The 17,872-nt window shown below is 42.3% G+C and overlaps 1 protein-coding gene across 2 annotated transcripts in view; it reads right to left on the reverse strand.

Annotated features, from left to right (window-relative positions):
• The window catches only part of EEA1 (early endosome antigen 1), a 603,471-nt gene extending 593,366 nt beyond the window's left edge, over nucleotides 1-10,105 (reverse strand). For both annotated transcript variants that reach the window (XM_085653202.1, XM_085653203.1), the window contains exon 1: nucleotides 9,876-10,105. In XM_085653202.1, the coding sequence (XP_085509328.1) occupies nucleotides 9,876-9,899 (24 nt within the window). In that variant the 5' untranslated portion in view covers nucleotides 9,900-10,105. The remainder of the gene's footprint in view (nucleotides 1-9,875) is intronic.
• Nucleotides 10,106-17,872: the final 7,767 nt, after the last annotated feature.

Raw genomic sequence — 17,872 nt, forward strand, 5'->3', positions numbered from 1 at the left:
CATTAAAGAAAGACAGTGTATGAAGTTGACTTGGCACTGTCCTGAGAACCTTCAATCTCCAATGTGTGATACTTTGTGCCTTGGGGTTAGAGTGACCAATCATAAAATACTTCCCAAAGGTTTGGAACACGCCACATTTTGTCGGTCTCAGATTCTGTTTCCATCTATCCCCATCTCTCCTTTACCTAACACACTCCCTCTCGTTCTCTATTTTGTTCTTTCTGCTAATGTCATCGGAAATGTGAAGTAAGAAATTACAACATTAAGTGGCGGTGGTGTACTGCTTCTCAGTCTTAACTATCTAGTCCTTTTCCAGTCTCCACAAAAAAAACAAAATCTAATAAATGAAAACTCAATGGTAACCTCACAAAAACATGACCATTACATTGCCACAGCATTGGTCCTCTGCAGCTTAAGAAATAGTTACATTCCCAAACGATACATTTTGAGCCCAGTTTGTGTAATTTTACAAATTGTCTAGTTCTGAAACATTGAGCCATTTCAAATGCAATGAACATCCTAAGGACTGTGTCACGAGAAGCAACACCATTAGGAATAGATTGCTTTTGTGCAGTAAGAACTCCAAGTTTCATGTGTCCAGAAGAAACAATCTACAAAAGGAGGCACAGAGGGCAGATAAAGGTCCAGCACACACTCCCCCAGGGATACAAGTATCCACAGAGGTGTGTAGTTCCTATTGCAAGAAAAAGGTCAGACGTGCATGATGGATCAAGTCAGGGGAACTGATCCTTCAGGAGCAAGAGCCCTTACACACCCCAAGGGGTGTCATGCTTCATCATAGGGCGGCTCCTTGTTGGGTTGGCACTGCAATGCCCAACAGGCCCAGCAGGGGGGGTTCTCGGTCGGAGTTCTTTTAAGCTGCCATCATGAAGTGTGAGGTGCAATGTAGAAGTGCTGTGAGTGAATGGAGTGGTGTATTGTGAATCTAAAAGTAACTTGAGGTAATCCCAAAGAGAAAATTTTATGTATGGATCCCTCGGTTATGTTAAAAAAATGTATAAGGCGAAGAGTGGATGTAATGATCCAAGTTGGCTCTAAATACAGGCGAAGGTCAACATGTTTATTGCCATGTATTTGTCAAAGAGATGATCGTGGCAGTTCGTCAGGACAATGAAAGGTGAACACTAAACTTTACATGGGGAGGTCGGCCAGGAGTACATGTATTTCCTAAAGCTGTACCAAACCTCAGCTCATTAGAGTATATAGTATACCCTGATGCAATCGATGTGTTAACTGGCCTAGGCGGGATTAAAATAGAGAATATTAACATTCAGCGACAACTCGTAGTTGGTGAGTATGTTTGGGCATGCAGTGCAAGTCCAGCTGCAGGGTCAGCACCTGGTGGATATAACAGTAAAAACAACAGCAAACACAGAGATGGCGAGCATGTCATCGAGAGGGTAAAGTGGGTGTGGTCTGTCAAAATAGGCTAAACCTTAAGTAGAGGTAGAACCCAGGACATACCTCAAGGTTTTTGCATTTCCTCATGAGTAGCACTGGGGAAGTATGCACACAAATGCAGTGCATCTGTCTAGCTTCATGCAGGGTGCAGAAACCTCGGTCGTATGGTAAAAAGCCACAGTGACGATAGTGATGGGAAGCAAATTGTCTATAGGGTAGAGTGAGTATGGTTTCACATGTGACCACATGAACGGATGAGGTACAGCTCAAGGTCTACCTTGAAGTCTGTGGGTTTCCTCGTGTGCAGTTTTGGGATAGAATACAGGATAAATTCAATGATCAAGTGCTCTTACCACTAAAAATGCTGGGCTAAGGCTCCATGGACAGTACCAGAGTTCTGCTTCAAAAGTGTTGTGCCGCCTGATTGAAAAAGTTAAAGGGGCAAAGACATATTGAAGTATTCAGGTTCCCTTATACCAGCTGCCGGCATCGTTTACGGTAACATTGCCAACCAGGTAGAGTATTTACTTGCGTAAATAGCCGCCGCGTAAAGCGTGCGACCTACCCCGGACTTGGCTACTGCTAGTCTGTGAATGAGGTAGCAGAGCCGGTGAGGGAAAAGGTTGCGGTATGTGTCAATGGCATGTCTGCGATCCTAGACCTCCCCCGACTGCTGGCGAGAGGACAGAATAGACCAGCGCGATCTTAGAGCGGGGTGGGAATCAAAGGGAAGCCGATTCAATATAAAAAATATTAATGTGGCTCGCTTCCCACAGATGTCAAAGAGTTCAATTTTAGCAGAATTTAAGCAAGCATATCACTAATAGGAGCTGTCAGTGGCACCTGGAATAAATGGGAAATTGTGGTAATTTCACACACTATCTGATTTTTTACCAGGATATTAGTAGGAGCATATGTACTCTTTGAATGAACCTCTGAAGAAGGCAGAGTATTGAATCCCAAAGCAGCACAAGAGTATGTGCAATCTGTTGTTTGGGTAACCAGATCACTGGTACTGTGGGTGGCATATGGGGCACGTAACGGTATTTCAAATAGAGCTATTATCTTGTCTGGATGAGGTTAAGGGGCACCTGTTTTTAGCATAACCGAGGGATCCATACATTACATTTTCATTTTGTGATTACCTTGAGTTATTTTTAGATACACAATACACCACTCTACACACAGCACTTCTACGTAGCACCTCACACTTCACGACGGTAGCTTAAAAGAACTCCGGCAAAGAGCACCCCCCCTCCCCCCGCAGGCCTGTTGGGCATTGCAGCGCCGTCCCAACAAGGAGAAGCCATATGATGTAGCACCACACCCCTTGGGGTGTGTGAGGGCTCTCTCGTGTGAAGGTTCAGATCCCCCGACTTGATCCATCCGGCACTTCTGACCTTTTTCTTGCAATAGGGACTGTCCAGAAGAAACAACACATCATAGTGCTAGTCTGAAATAAAGTACGCCCCCACTTACCCCAAAGCAATGTACTACAGAGCTGTGCTTCCTGAAATAGTGGGGAATGCCCAAGCATGCAAAATACTGTGCCGGAGGCTGGTACCAAATAAGCAACAATAGACCTATACCATGCTCAATAACTGGGGTTGCCTGGTCAGTTGAACCCTATGAACCCAATGAATTAGGTTATGAATCATTGATATCCGGTATGTGTCAGCTACATATGCATCTTTTTAAACTTTTTGTATTGACAAACTGGTTTTGCTATCAGGTGGGTTAATCCAATTGATTACCTTGGGAGACAAATGGAAAATACTACTCACACACTGAACTTATTTTAGAAGTAAACCAGCGGCTGAGGCAATGGGGTCTTATTGATATGAAGCAACCTGAGCACTGTGGAGCAAAGCCAATGGTGCACAGGACCCTTGCAGCATTAAGTTCACGCTGGGCAGCACCCTGACCGAACTGCCTCAACAACACTCTAGTCAGGGTTGATACCTGCACGTCAGTGCGAGTATAAAGAACGATGCTGACTTCTGCAGTCAGTAGGTGAGCTTAACCCATACTGTCTCTTACCAACTCCCCAAACCATGCCCTTTCCAAGTGGTTTGTGACATGAATATTAATTTAATGTAACTTAGTAAAGTGCCATATTTACTAGAGTTTATAAACTAATTGTACGCAAACAAACTTGTTATTTTTTTTTAAGTAAATATTCATATGCAGGGAGGCAAGTGCTAAATTGCTGAAACGCTACTTGTAATAAAGAATCCTTGCACTCAAAAGTCCAGATTGAATCATCAGAACCTGACTCTTACCCAGCAGTTGAATGCCAATTAACGGCACCGTAGAATTCTCGGTTAATGCACCTGCTGTACACACAAAACAATATGGTGAAAAGAAGGAAAGAATAACGACTACCACAGATAAACAAAATACATTGAGGAGACTGTAGAATGGCCAAAACTTTGAACCTAAATAAAACAGAAGGGGTTTATTTCTACCTTTTGCTAAATAGGGAGGTAAAACAAGTAGCGGAAATAGCAGTTCTTCAAGTCTAGACGAATATATGTCGTTACTACGCATTCCGTTGCAGCGCATGCCTTTACCATGCATGCGTTACAACGGAATATTTTTTCTACGCTTTGCCTTTACCTCGATTTTTCCTTTACCCCGCTTTTTCTTTTTTGGGGGGGGGGGGGGGGGGGGGGGAGGGGGAGGAGGGGGAGACCCCCCCCCCCCCAAGCCGCCTTTCTTCTTTTTTTGCCTTTTTCGCAGGTCTCCGCCGACACTGAAAACAGACTGACGCATTTTTTCAGATTAGAAAGACGATGTTCCGTGATGACGTTGCTTGCGTGGTAAAGATGGTCGTTGAAGCATTACGCGTTGTGAAGACGTTTACGAGGTAAGTGTACCGTTGTAAACGTAATGCGTAGAAAATGCTTCGTGGTAAAGGCGGTTTCCCGTCTACACAGCGTGTGTTGAAACGTTTATGGGCTGATTTTGCACATTTACATCCCCGCATTTAGCCCCATCATTAGGTCTCGCCTGACCCAGCGCATGCGCTGGTCTGGCGAGACTTATTGAGAGGGCTCCAAAAAGTGCTACCAGGCCAGCCTAGAGCTACAGTGCATGTGCGCGGGCACGCGCGCCGCGCTTTACCGCAATTACTTTCACTTTCGCGGCCCCACGGCTGCTTTGATGTTTGAGCGTGATCGCGATCACTTTCACTTTCGCGGCCGCACGGCTGCTTTGCATAGCCAATAGGTCTCGCTTTTGGTACCTTTTAAGTATTTGGTTATGCAACTGTTGCATGGCTAAACACTTATAAGGTCCCAAAGGCGAGACCTATAGGCTATGCCAATGCTTGTTTTTTTGGTGGTAATATGTCCTAGTTTTTGCTTCTGGTCGGTACTGAGAACAAGCACTCCCACCCACCCCCCAAGAGTACCAAAACTTCTCTAATGTCAAGAATACCAGTACTCACTGCATCAGGTCAGCATTTCAGGTCACAAATAGTCATATGAGCACGCATCACATTTCTGCACTGAGGTGCATGCTCACGTGATGGCAATTTCACTCTGGTAGTGAGGCTGCTACGGCAGAGCAAAGTGAGAGGACGCAAAGCACCGTGTGACGACGCACGCCAGGTAGCTGTGCAGCAGGATCGAAGGGATGCCCTTCAAAAACACGGAATTTGCTCTGGCTTTCCCTTTCGTCTTTATCAGCACAGACAGCAGGACAGAAATAGGCATAAAATTCCGAGGAGGAGGCAAAGAAGAACACGTGCAAGAAGCAGATTTGCCACCAGCCCCAGTCAGATTGAGGACACAGCGAGGAACCTTCTGCAACTCCGACATAGGTAAGTGCCCTGTGTGCTGCCTAGGCCCCACACACCACTGCAGGGAAAAGGATGTGGCGTAAGGGCCAAAGCTGCCGATTTTGTGTAATGTAACTGGCGCTCATGTAAAACGCTCCGATAACTTCGGTTGAGTCACGTTTATATAAAACTTTTTTAAAGTACTGCATCACACAGCTGACACCTCTTTTTAGTTTTTGATGATGCTTTACTGAACTGTATTTTTAACACGCAGTTGAATGCCAAACCTTTATACAAGTGCAAAAAGAACAATTGATGGACAGACAGCAGAACAATGTCATACATTCAGCCCAGTACAGAGATCTGAGCCTAAATCCATCGTTTTTTTGCTCACCATGCCATTCCAGTTTGGACCAAGCTATATGCAAATCACTCTTGACCCTGCGCCCAATGGGAACAGTTCAGCCCGAACTGCCAGGCCAGGTCCTCCTTGGACTGGAAACAAGCATCCTAGGACCGGTTTCGGGCTTTCAGCCCTCATCAGCCAGGATAGCTTGACTCCAGTGGCATGGAGAACACGAGACCCACGTCTGGGCATACCCGTACCACGCGGGGTGACAAATGCAAAAAGAACAATTGCTAGACAGAATGCAGAACAATGTCAAACATTCATCCCAGTACAGAGATTTGGGCCTAAAACCATGTTTTTTTGCTCACCATACCATTCCAGTTTGGACCCAGCCATATGAAAATCAGTCTTGACCATGTGCCCAATGGGAACAGTTCAGCCCGAACTGCCAGGCCAGGTCCTCCCTGGACTGGAAACAAGCATCCTACCACCGCTTTCGGGCTTTCAGCCCTCATCAGCCAAGATAGCTTGACTCCAGTGGCATGGAAGCTACTTCTGAAAACGCTGTCAATCGCCCATGTGTCCCGGAGAAGGCAAATTGCATAGGAGTCCATCTATTCACCCCATTCTAGAACTTCTAATTTTGGTTTTATCCCAGAAGTGTTCCAGCTACAATTAGCTAAGGTGTTTGGAGACAATTATAAAGAACGGTTAGGCAGAGTGGCTATATGACTGGGTGTGAATGCAAAATGTATTCAGCATTCCGTCCGTTTGTTTACATAGCACTTTTTGCCCTAAGTGGGATGGTTGTGCCCAGACGTGGGTTTCTTGCTCACTGTGCCACTAGATTCAGGCTAGCCTGGCTAATAAGGGAGTAATACCCCAAAACCGGTCCCAGGATGCTAGTTTCCGGTCCAGAGAGGACTGCACTTGGCAGTTCGGCTGGACTGGTCCCATGAGTAACAGGGTCAAAACCTATTTGCATATGGCCAGGTTTAAACTGGGGTGGCATGGTGAGCAAAAGAATGAGGGATTTAACCCAGATCCCTTGACTGGGGGTGAATGTTCTGATTTGTTCTGCATTCCGTCCATCAATTGTGTGTCTTTTGCTTTCTCGCCCTAAACCTTTATACAAGAGCTCAGCCAAGGCAGATGACAGACTGACTAGTTCTTTGTAGCTACAGCTCCTGGAGGTGATAAACATGTGATAGAAGCTTTTTTCCAGTTTGAGTTACTGGGCTTTGAAGCACATCCTACACAAACAGCATGTGAAATACAAGCAGCCTTCTGGCCGCAGTTTGTAAAGCATCTCACTTGTTAACTGGAGTAATGAATGTCACATCTCCCTAGAACCACGTGGTTGGCTGAACTGTGCGGAGTTATTCAGTGAGAGTACAGAAAGGATTGAGTTTAAATCCCTCTGCCTGGTGTTCAAGGCTCTGCACGGTACTGGACCCAAACCCATGCAGTACAAATTTGGATGGTATGTCCCAACCCGGATTTTACGCTCATCCTTGGCCAATCTGGTTAAGGTGCCCAAATTCAGAAAGGTAAAATCAGGTGGGAGAGCTTTCAGCATTGCGGCAGCAAGGCTTTGGAACAGACTCCCTACTAATATCAGACAGTCAGAAGATCTGATGCAGTTTAGGAAAGGAGTCAAAACCTGGCTCTTTCCCAGGGATTGAATCATCCCATAAAATCAGCCTGCCTCGATCAATCTGCTCACGGCCGTAGATCCATCTACGGCTGATTTGAGCACATGTTTGACAGCGCCAGGATACCCTTTGGGTGACGGTGAGCTTTACAAGTGCTTAATACAATACAGAGGGTAAACTGACAAAGGCACCAGAGGGTGCAGAGGTACATGGGGTAAAGATGCAGTACACGGAGGGTACATAGGCGGATTTACCAGAGGGTAGAGATGTAGTGCACTGAGGGTGCAGAGGTAGAGATGTCAAAGGGTAGAGATTTATTGCAGTGAAGTCACAGAAGCAGAGACGTCATGGGGTAGAGCTGCAGTGCACTGAGTGTACAGAGATACCAGGCGGTAGCAATCCAATTCCCTGAGGAGGCAGCGATGTTACAGGGCAGAGATGTAGTGGACTGAGAGTGCAGAGGCAAAGAAGCTACAGGAAAGAGATGCAGTGCAGTGAGGATTCAGAGGAGAAATGTCAGAGGGTACCAAAGGCCTCAGTTTGTAAAGTGGCTCATTCGTGAACTGGAGTAATGAATGACATCTCCCTAGAACCACGTGGGTGGTGTTGCTGCACTGTGCCAGGTTTTTCAGTGAGGGTAGTCTGGAAGAGGCACCAGAGGGTAGAGATGCAGTACACGGAGGGTGCATAGGCGAATTTATCAGAGCCTAGAGATGCAGTGCTCTGAGGTTGCAGAAGCAGAGATATCAGAGATTAGAGATGCAGTGCACTGAGGGTGCAGACACATTCAAATGGGATTCACGTGCCATTGGTGCACAGGCAATCTTCAAATATGTAACATTTGAAAGAGAATGTTTAAAGTACCCTTAATACATGCAAGGGTACCAACAATACATTACAGATTTTAGCAATTTGTCATTATTCGCACCCAAAACATTTATTGAACCCTTAAAAAATGTGGCATTAGCCCAGTCGTTAGTCCTTCCTCTAGCCCCAGCTCCTTGCCACACCCCCCAGGCCACAGCTCAATTTGATGAGTACCTACATTTTTCCCCCATATAAAGCGCTGCTTGCTGCCATGTGTTTTTACCAGTTGTCACATTCCTACTTCCCATGCTGCTGATATATTTTGAATCATGCAGATTAAGCAAATGTTCTCTTTACGTGGCAAAAAAAATGAAAAAATTCCATGCTGTAATAAACCCATTTCCCACTATAGCATCCCTAGATTAAAAATACACTACTTTGCAGCCACAGAAACGAAAGGAAAACACACCTCTCTCCGTGTTGAAAGAATTATAAGCAGTTTGTCATAGAAAGCATGCACACACTCGTCCCTCCCTCCTCCGTCTTTGAACGTACAGAAAGTGTTACAAAGAAAACGATTTAAGGGCCTTTTCATGACCGATTATCCAGCTTAACAACACAAAAGTTGTATGGGGATTCTCCAGGACCCCCAAGTCCAGTGCTCCAGGCCCCAGAAGGCTGCGTTTCTTATACGTATGGTCAAGGATGATTCAGGATAGAGAGGCAGCCTCTAAATTGAAATCATCTAGAAAATTAAAATTATTTAAAGTCAACATATCTTTGATGAATATGTGAAATACCAATGGACCCCAGTTTGATGATCACTCTTATGGTTTTGGGGTGGAGCAGAAGGTGGGGTTGTGAGATCATGGAAAAAGAAAGCAAAATCCCCCCTTGCAGCTTCATGTATTTTGAGGAGAGAAGAGAATGTGCTCTCAGGCCCTTCCTACGCCTATTTATACTTCGTAGCTGTTCCTCTTTCACAAATCAACTCCTTTCCAGCCCCATCCAATCAATAACAAAGACACGCCCCTTGAAGTAGGAAGTGGAGAGGCGTCTAGAAAACTGTGTAGATGTCCCATACTCATACTTAGTCAAGAGAGCAAAAGGGAGTACAAAAGAACGGGTGATGCCGCCGTCACTAGCAGAAAGGGACAGAGCTCTGTCGGGGTCTAAACTGAGACTCTTATGTCTCCAGCCATCAAGCATTGGCAGGCTGGATCAGTGCGGCAGGAGCAAGGAACGGGTAGTAGTTATTGCACTCCCAACCTTTGACGCTCTTCAGTTATATTAGAACATGAAACTAATTGCAAAAGTTAAAAAGCATGTCCATCTAGTCAAATGAAGCGTACGACTTCTGTAGAAGCAAGGGATATTTATTAGTTTCGCATGTGATAGACTCCAAACCACTGCACCTAAACATTTAATCACTTTGCTACACCTTCATGCATATCTGAAGGCATCCTACGATAAGTGACAAGAGGATCCATGTCAGACGCCACACCTTCAACGAGTTAGGGCTCATTAGCAACATCATTTAGCCCGTTGCGATTTTAGACCAAGTATTACAATATTAAAAGCAATACTGCAAGTCCCATAATGCAACGTATTGCTGTTAAGAAGCCATCAGTCTGAACGTGTTGCATATATCATGGACTCTCTTGCCAGTTAAAGATGGATGCCCCTTGCTGGTGGAGAAGCAACGTGTTGCCTATACATGTAAAGTCCTGCCTGGTATGGGGCATATGAAAGCGTGTGAAGCAGCTTCAACGCATGTCATGGTTTCAGCTCAGTTCAGAGATGCATGACAACAGAGAGATTGGAGGTGAAAGGGGCTCAGATAGGTGAGCTCACTCACCAACTGCAGTATCCTCCGGAACATGACTGCAGAATGCTCGCTACAACTCGGATGCACCAGTTATCGGCGGGCTTCAGCCTCGGCTCCTCCGACCAGCAGCACGCGCACACACCCCACTTAGGTGCAGCTAAGCGGCCATTCAAGTGACAGGGAGTCGCAGACGAACACAGAACTCGTCAGAGTCACGTGCTCACATTCTTTCAAGGCGGGTCTTTCACCGGATGTTACTCGTAAGAGTTCAGGAAACGGAAACAAATATAAATTACACTATCAAGAGGAGGCCACTGAGGGAGGCGTAACCAGAACGGAGCTAATACTAAGCTACAACATTGACACTTGTGTTAATTGGAAAGGAAATAAAAAGAAAAAAAAAGGTTCCATTGATTGCGCTGTGATGAACGCTCTGCCTGATCCTACCATGGCCACGACAGGAACTTGCCCATATGGACGTGCGCGATGATTAGTATTTTTGATCTAGGAATGTCAACAATTTTGATTTCTTTTTTCTTGTACGTGCGATCGATGGAAGTGTGCCTAAGGTGCATACACAGAAGGAAGTGCGGAAAAACGCGTCTTGCTGATCCCGGTAGTAGAACATAGGTAAATAAAAGCACGGGCCTCTACTTGAATCAAATCGGTCAAGTGTACGGAGTGTATGCGTGAGGAAGAAATACAAAATAAAAAAATGTCTTGGAAAAGTGAAGGTTGTGATGGAGCATGAAACCACTGACCTCGTGGAAGTGCACAAATAAAGCAAGGAGAGCTGCGAGCACAAAGATGTGTAAACAAACGAAGGATACGCAGGACACAAGTCCTAAGCAGGGCTGTAAGTGAGATACAAAAAAGTGTGGGTGGTCTCTGGAGGAGGCGTAGGCTATGTTAAGGACCTGTTCTAAACATGTGAACTACATTTCTGTGATTCCCATTGATAGGCATCTGACCGGTATTTTTGTGCCTTTCTCAGCTTTCTTTTATTGCTGTCAGATATGTAACACAGCTGACCTACACCTAAAAACAGCCAAGACTATTTGCTTGATCAATGTTTTTATAACAATTTAAGATAAAAGTGCACCAGCAGTGAGTTTGTTGTAAAAAATATTGAAAATGTTCCAGTTCAGACATTGTGAGACTTGTAAACGTTACTAAAGTCTGTTACTAAGATTTCGAGGTCTCAGTCGCTCTGTCTTTCCTTCATACCACTTTTCTCTGCAGTCTCTTAGTATTATAACTTTACGTCCTTTTCCAACCTACATCTTTCTGAAACGATGCATCTGCATACTTCACACCTCATCTCTTTCCTCTTCAAGCCCTTTTTTCACTTTCTCCTAAATGTACTTCCTCACATCTGTACTTCTCCAGCCCCAAAAAACACAACACACTCTCTCTGCTTTTTTCTTTTTCTTTCTTTTATTTTTGCCTTGTCAATATTTTGACAACTGTGTACCTCATTCACTCAATTTTGCACAGAATCACACTTTTAACTGGAATAACTCGCCATTGCTCTGTGCAGTTTGCAGAGAGGCCAAGTATTTGATGACCAAGTATTATGAACACCTTTTTGACCCACTGAGAGCCACTGGGAGAAATTCACATGGCCTTCAGCCTGAACTCCAGACCTCCTAATTCTGGCCTCTTATAAACACTTGGAGGTGACTCAGTTCAAAGTATGCACTAAACAAGAGTAATATGTTACATAAAATAGAGAAACGCTTCATCCTGCAATAGCTATCACTTGTACAAAATGCAAGATTAAGTAGAACATGAAATATTAACACGGACTAAATCACAGATAAAGATTACCCTAATATTTCTTATATTCATTATTCAGAATTTTTTGGCAGTAAAGTTGAAGACGTGAACATAGGGACCGATAAGGATCTGCTTCAGGTCTGAGTCCCAGAGTGTCTCAGTCCTAAGACAAATAGCGGGTCTGGGCAACTAATTAGCATATGTAAATGTCAATGACATCACAGGAGGTGATCTCACAATATTAATGTTATACCCTTATAATGTTCACACACCTGTGATGTGGAACGGAGCTATTTCTCGAAAACAGCACGTTAATATATATCATGCAAAAATGTGAGAATAAAGTTTTGGTTTGTTTTAGTTTTCATGAATAAAATAACGTTTTTCACATCTCAGTGTGTAACTGAGTTCAGAAGTGGTTGAAAGGAGCACAAACGTGTGGAAGTTCGGATTACATTTCAAACTGTGTTTGGAGAGTATACAAAATTATCGTGATGAGTTTTTTTATTTCAATTAGTTAAACTTGTACGTTTCCTTTCTGCTGGTTTTCTTTGTTCAGCTTCAACGCACAAAGGTATTGCATATTTGCAGTTCTTTAGGCACTACAAAGGTTGATGTGAAGTTCCATGTTATTTCACACTTAAGACATCCTTCTGCACCTCTCCCACAAATATATGGGAGGCTACAGGCAGGAATGAGGGTTACAAACACACTGAGTCCAGGTTGCACACACAGCGTTTATAAATGCAAACAGCTTCAGTGCTGGGGCATACAATGACACCTCTAATGTAAAGGGAACAGAACCCCCTTCCAAAAAAAAAAACCACACAAAAAACCAACTCAGTACACCAGCGTCCACCTCCGACTTGTGCCCTATGGATACACAGTGAAACCCAAACTCCGATAAAGAAGTGTGTGTGCAGAAACCAGCAGCTGTCAGGGTGGTTACTAGGATCTTCCTTTAACACTCAAAACCAAACTTGGTAGACATCGCAGAATTAGTATTGAAAACTAAATGAAAGAAACGCACCAGTAATAATTGTTCTGGCTGCACACATTATTTTGAAACTAAGAACCCTTTCCAATACTTTACACTTGAAGAGAAAATAAAATTAGTGACCTGAGCCAACGTATTATTGGTGTGCCCTAGCCACAATTTATGTTGGGAGCTTGGTCTTGGTTGCCACTAACTTGTGCTCATGCTCCTTGGTAAGAACCCCTAAACTGAGCACGCGCCAGAGGCTCCAGCACCACAGATAAGCCACGTACGTATTAATGTGTAGCCACAATCAACGAGCGCTAGAATTTCAAAATGTCTTCCATTAGACCAGGAAGGTCGTAAAAAAATAATTGAGTGACTATTTAGCATAAGCCATGATGTCACTTCTTCATAGGAGAGTGTAAAGACGGGTCTCAAGCGGTGATGAAATTAAAATGTTTATTGAGAAATAAACATATAAATAAACCCACCAGTGCGGATGACAGAGACCCTCCAGCACCGGTCAGCACAGAACACATAATCCCCAAAAACATTCTTATACGTAACTAAGTAACATAGAATGCACCTACATCAGAGTAATGACATATAAAGATTCCAAAAAGGAAGAGTACCATTAAAAGGTATAATACACAACATGTCCCCTTGTTTTTTTTTTTAAAACCAGACATAAGAAAACAAAACAGAAAGATAAAACAAATCATTTCAAAATAAAATCATCACATTTCTTGGGTAATTTCACCACCCTTTTTAAAAAAACATCAGAAATAGCATTCCCAGAAAGAATCTCCTCAGAAGAAGAGACACCGTGAGAATCAGAGACAGGAGCAGATGAATCAGGACAAGAATTAGAATCACATTCAGATGAGAAATTAGCCAAATGTGTACTCTCAATAGAATGTCTAACATTGGGAGCAAATGCACCTTTCTCATTGGAAGGTGCTATATCCAAAAAGGAATCATTAGAATCAAGTACATTAAACAATTTTTCTTGCCCAGGTTTAAGAAGAATTATGGAACTTTTATTCCACCAACCTCTTTTGTGTAAGAGAACAGCAGTTTCAGAGACTTTAATGACCTGTACTGGAGTAGAGAACTTAGAAAAACCTTTCCGTGGCAAACCTGGCTTAATTATGCGTACCCAATTACCAACACATATATTTTTGTATTTGGTTCTATGTATGTCATCATGATATGCTTTATTTTTTAAGGCAGCTCCATCCAAATTATCTTTCACCTTATCTATAGATTTCTCAAAATTCGTATGAACAGGCAACTCAAACGAAGGTGAAACAAGTGTACAATTCCCTCTTCCTCTCATCGAATAAAAAGGAGAGACTCCTGTCACCGAGTGCGGCATGGTATGGTATGACCAAAGCTTCTCATTAAGAAAATCAAAGACATTCTTCTTACTCTCCACAGCACACTGAATGCCATCTTTAATTAATCTGTTAGCCCTCTCCACTTGACCATTAGCTTTAGGACAATATAAAGGAGCTCTCTCAGCTTGAATGCCACATTTTTTAAGAAAGGAAACCATTCTAGATGAAATGAACTGAACTCCATTGTCTGACATGAGTAACTTGGGAAAACCTTCAACTATAAAGATTTTTTCTACAAATTGCATCACTTCATCAGTGTTAGGATTCTCAACGAAAGTGTGAAAAATCCATTTTGAAAAGTTATCAATTAAAACAATGAGAAATCTATGTTGTCTGCCTAAAATATCATAAGGACCTGAAAAGTCAATGGATACCTTCTGCCAAGGTCCTTTAGTAATTTCTTGTAAACCAGCAGGCTCACATGAAACTTTGCAATGTTTATCTGAACGCACACAAACAGCACAAGCATCAACACATTTCTCAACTGAAGCATCCATACCAGGCCACCAGTAATGTTGTCTAAGAGATCTCTTAGTCCCAGAAACACCATTATGACCATGATGAGCTAACTCAATAAGCTTAGACCAGAGACCCATAGGAGGAACAAACACACTGTGTCTAACCAGAAAGCCATTCTCAATACTGAGTTCACTAGATATTTGTGCATAACTGTGTAATCCTGCCTCAAGATTCCTGGTGGGAGGCCATCCTTGGACAAGAAACTTTTTGACTTTGTTAAGCAAAACGTCTTCTTCACTAAATTTGATCCAGTCTGCTTCAGAAACCTTACTCTCACAACCGTTTAACACATCCACCAAGGCAACTACACATTCATGTTTATCAACATAGAAATCTTCATTGACATCCTTAGCTGGCAATCTAGACAAACAATCTGCAGTGATGTTCTTCCCTCCAGAAATATGCTGAATTTTAAAATTAAATTCTTGCAACCTAGCAATAAGTCTAATAAGTCTGGAAGAAGCATTACCAGAACGTACACCATCCATCATAAACACTAAAGGTTTATGATCCGTAATTAACTTAAAAGATTTTCCCCATAAAAAGTTTTTAACTTTTCCACAGCCCACACACAGGCAAGCACCTCTCTTTCAATCGTACTATAATGTAGTTCAGAACCTTTCAAAGCCCTTGAAATAAAAGAAATGGTTCTTTCTTACCCATCTACAAATTGGGTGAAAACAACCCCTAAACCAATAGAACTGGCATCAACAGTTACAACGGATTCACCATTAGGATCAAATGTTTTCAAAGCAGGAGCTCTAGAAATGAGTTATTTTACCTTTGCAAAAGCATTGTCATGCTCTTCTGACCATACAAAAGATACACCTTTCCTAAGCAATTGCCTCAATGGTTCGACTATTAGAGCATAACCCTGTACGAATCTGGCATAATACTCTCCAAGTCCTAAAAAGGACCGCAGAGAATCCTTGTCATATGGCTTAATAGCATTGTTGAGAGCACTGATCAAATCAACCTTAGGAGAAATACCCTTCCCTGAAATTTTGTGTCCTAAATAATCAATTTCTTTCACACAAAAAATCTACATTTTTCTTTGGATACAGTCATACCTCTGTCCTCTAATTTGGTAAGAACTTTATCTAATATAGAGTCATGCTCCTCATGAGACTTAGCAAAAATTAGGATGTCATCCTGAAAGGCTTGTACACCTACAAGATTTTGAAATAACACATCCACTAACTTTTGAAAAACACTGGCAGCGGAAGCTAGCCCGAAAGGCATACGCAAGAACCTATAGACTCCAAAAGGAGTTACAAAAGCTGTCAAATCTTTTGAATCCTCATCCAGAATTACTTGATGATATGCCGACTTAAGATCCATAATGGAGAAATATTTAGCATTATTGACAGCCATGAGTAATTCCTGAATCCTTGGAAGAGGATGACTGTCAATAATTATGTTCTTATTGTGTGACCTTAAGTCAATACATAGCCTCAAATCGCCATTTTTTTTTAGTACGATCACAATAGCCGAAATCCATTCTGAACTATTGGTGGTTTCAATTATGCCCTCAGAACATAGATTATCCAGATGCTCTTTTAGCTTTTGACGAACTCCTAAAGGGACCATGCGTAGTTTGTGCTGTACAGGTATAGCACCTTTCTTTAATTTGATGTGATGAGTAAAACCTTTCACATGACCAACTTTATCAGCAAAGACAGCATTGTGTTTTGATAGAATAATATCAGTATTAAAATCTTGTGTATTAATTTGATTTATAGAAATGTCACATAATCTAATAGGAGTATCAGTACCTGGACATAACATTATTCCTAATTTGCCTAGATCGTACCATCCAACAATGTTCTTACCATTGACTGCAACATAGATTTTCGTGAAAATACAACGTCCCTGAAAGTTTAGATTTTCCTCAAAATAACCCAACATTTCAATATCAAAATTTCCAAATGCTTTAGGATTGACATCCGTGACTCTAAGTTGTATACCTGTCCACTTTTCTTCAAAAGTAGCATCAGAAAGCACAGTAATAGGAGAGCCAGAATCAGCCATTACTTCCAACGTGACATCACCAATATGGACTTCTAAAGGTGCTGTGAAATTAACATTAATCATATTAACGTCAAAGATAGGATCATACAAAGTAATGATCATATTCTCTACCTCATTAGTCACATCATTAACAGAGTTTACACTTATACTGTTGCTATTTGCAGTAAAACTACTCTTTACATACTGTTTGAAAATTACCAACCTTATTGCACTTAGTACATCTTCTCTTGATGGCTGGACATTCTATGCTATTGGCAAGATGAAATTTGGATCCACATCTATAACAAGAGGGTTTACTAGACCTGGACACTATGTTAGACTTAAATACTTTTTTACCAACTTGAATGGCACACACGGGATTGTGATTGTTAACTGAACTCTCCTCAGAAGATAATACTTTAGATGATTGTATAGAACTTTCAATACCTTTGTCAATATCTATAATTTCATTTAATGTAGGATTACGACAAGCTAGTAACCTTTCTTGTATTTTTTTAGATTCGCAATTAAATACAACTGATCCCTTATGCAAATATCAACATTGGCCCCAAAATCACAATTGGCAGCAATTGCTTAGAAGAATTCAGCTACATCGGAAGGATTCAAGACAAAGTAAATTGCCTTCAGTAAAAAAAAATTTGAATAATAAAAAATAGTACGTGCAGAGGAAATCTCGGGTCCTTCCTTCACGGTGGGTGATCCCAGTCGTCGCCAATGTAAAGACGGGTCTCAAGCGGTGATGAAATTAAAATGTTTATTGAGAAATAAACATATAAATAAACCCACCAGTGCGGATGACAGAGACCCTCCAGCACCGGTCAGCACAGAACACATAATCCCCAACAACATTCTTATACGTAACTAAGTAACATAGAATGCACCTACATCAGAGTAATGACATATAAAGATTCCAAAAAGGAAGAGTAACATTAAAATGTATAATACACAACAGAGGGCTTGTCAGATATCCTATTTGCTGTATAATACCACAGCATGGAAAACATAACATGAGAAAAACACGTATTCCGGGCACATTGGATCCTATTATACATCAGAACAATTCTCCAAGTGGTCACAATGTCTCTGCAACATGATTCTATCGTTCTCTACAAATTTAACCCTGTGCATCTTGGTTTATAACAAGTTCAGACCGACCTCAGTGGAGCTCGGGTCTGATACAGGGATCGAGTTCAGCCCACTGTAAGTTGTACCTTTTTCTCTTTGCTGCTGTGATACGAGGTGCTGCGTTGGTCTGCGCTGTTCTGCGTCTGTTCCAGTGATACTTCCGATCAAGTGCCGCTATGTGAGGACCTGTGTCA

This window comes from Triturus cristatus, chromosome 4_1, assembly GCF_964204655.1.
Source record: "Triturus cristatus chromosome 4_1, aTriCri1.1, whole genome shotgun sequence".
NCBI classification, from domain to species: domain Eukaryota; kingdom Metazoa; phylum Chordata; class Amphibia; order Caudata; family Salamandridae; genus Triturus; species Triturus cristatus.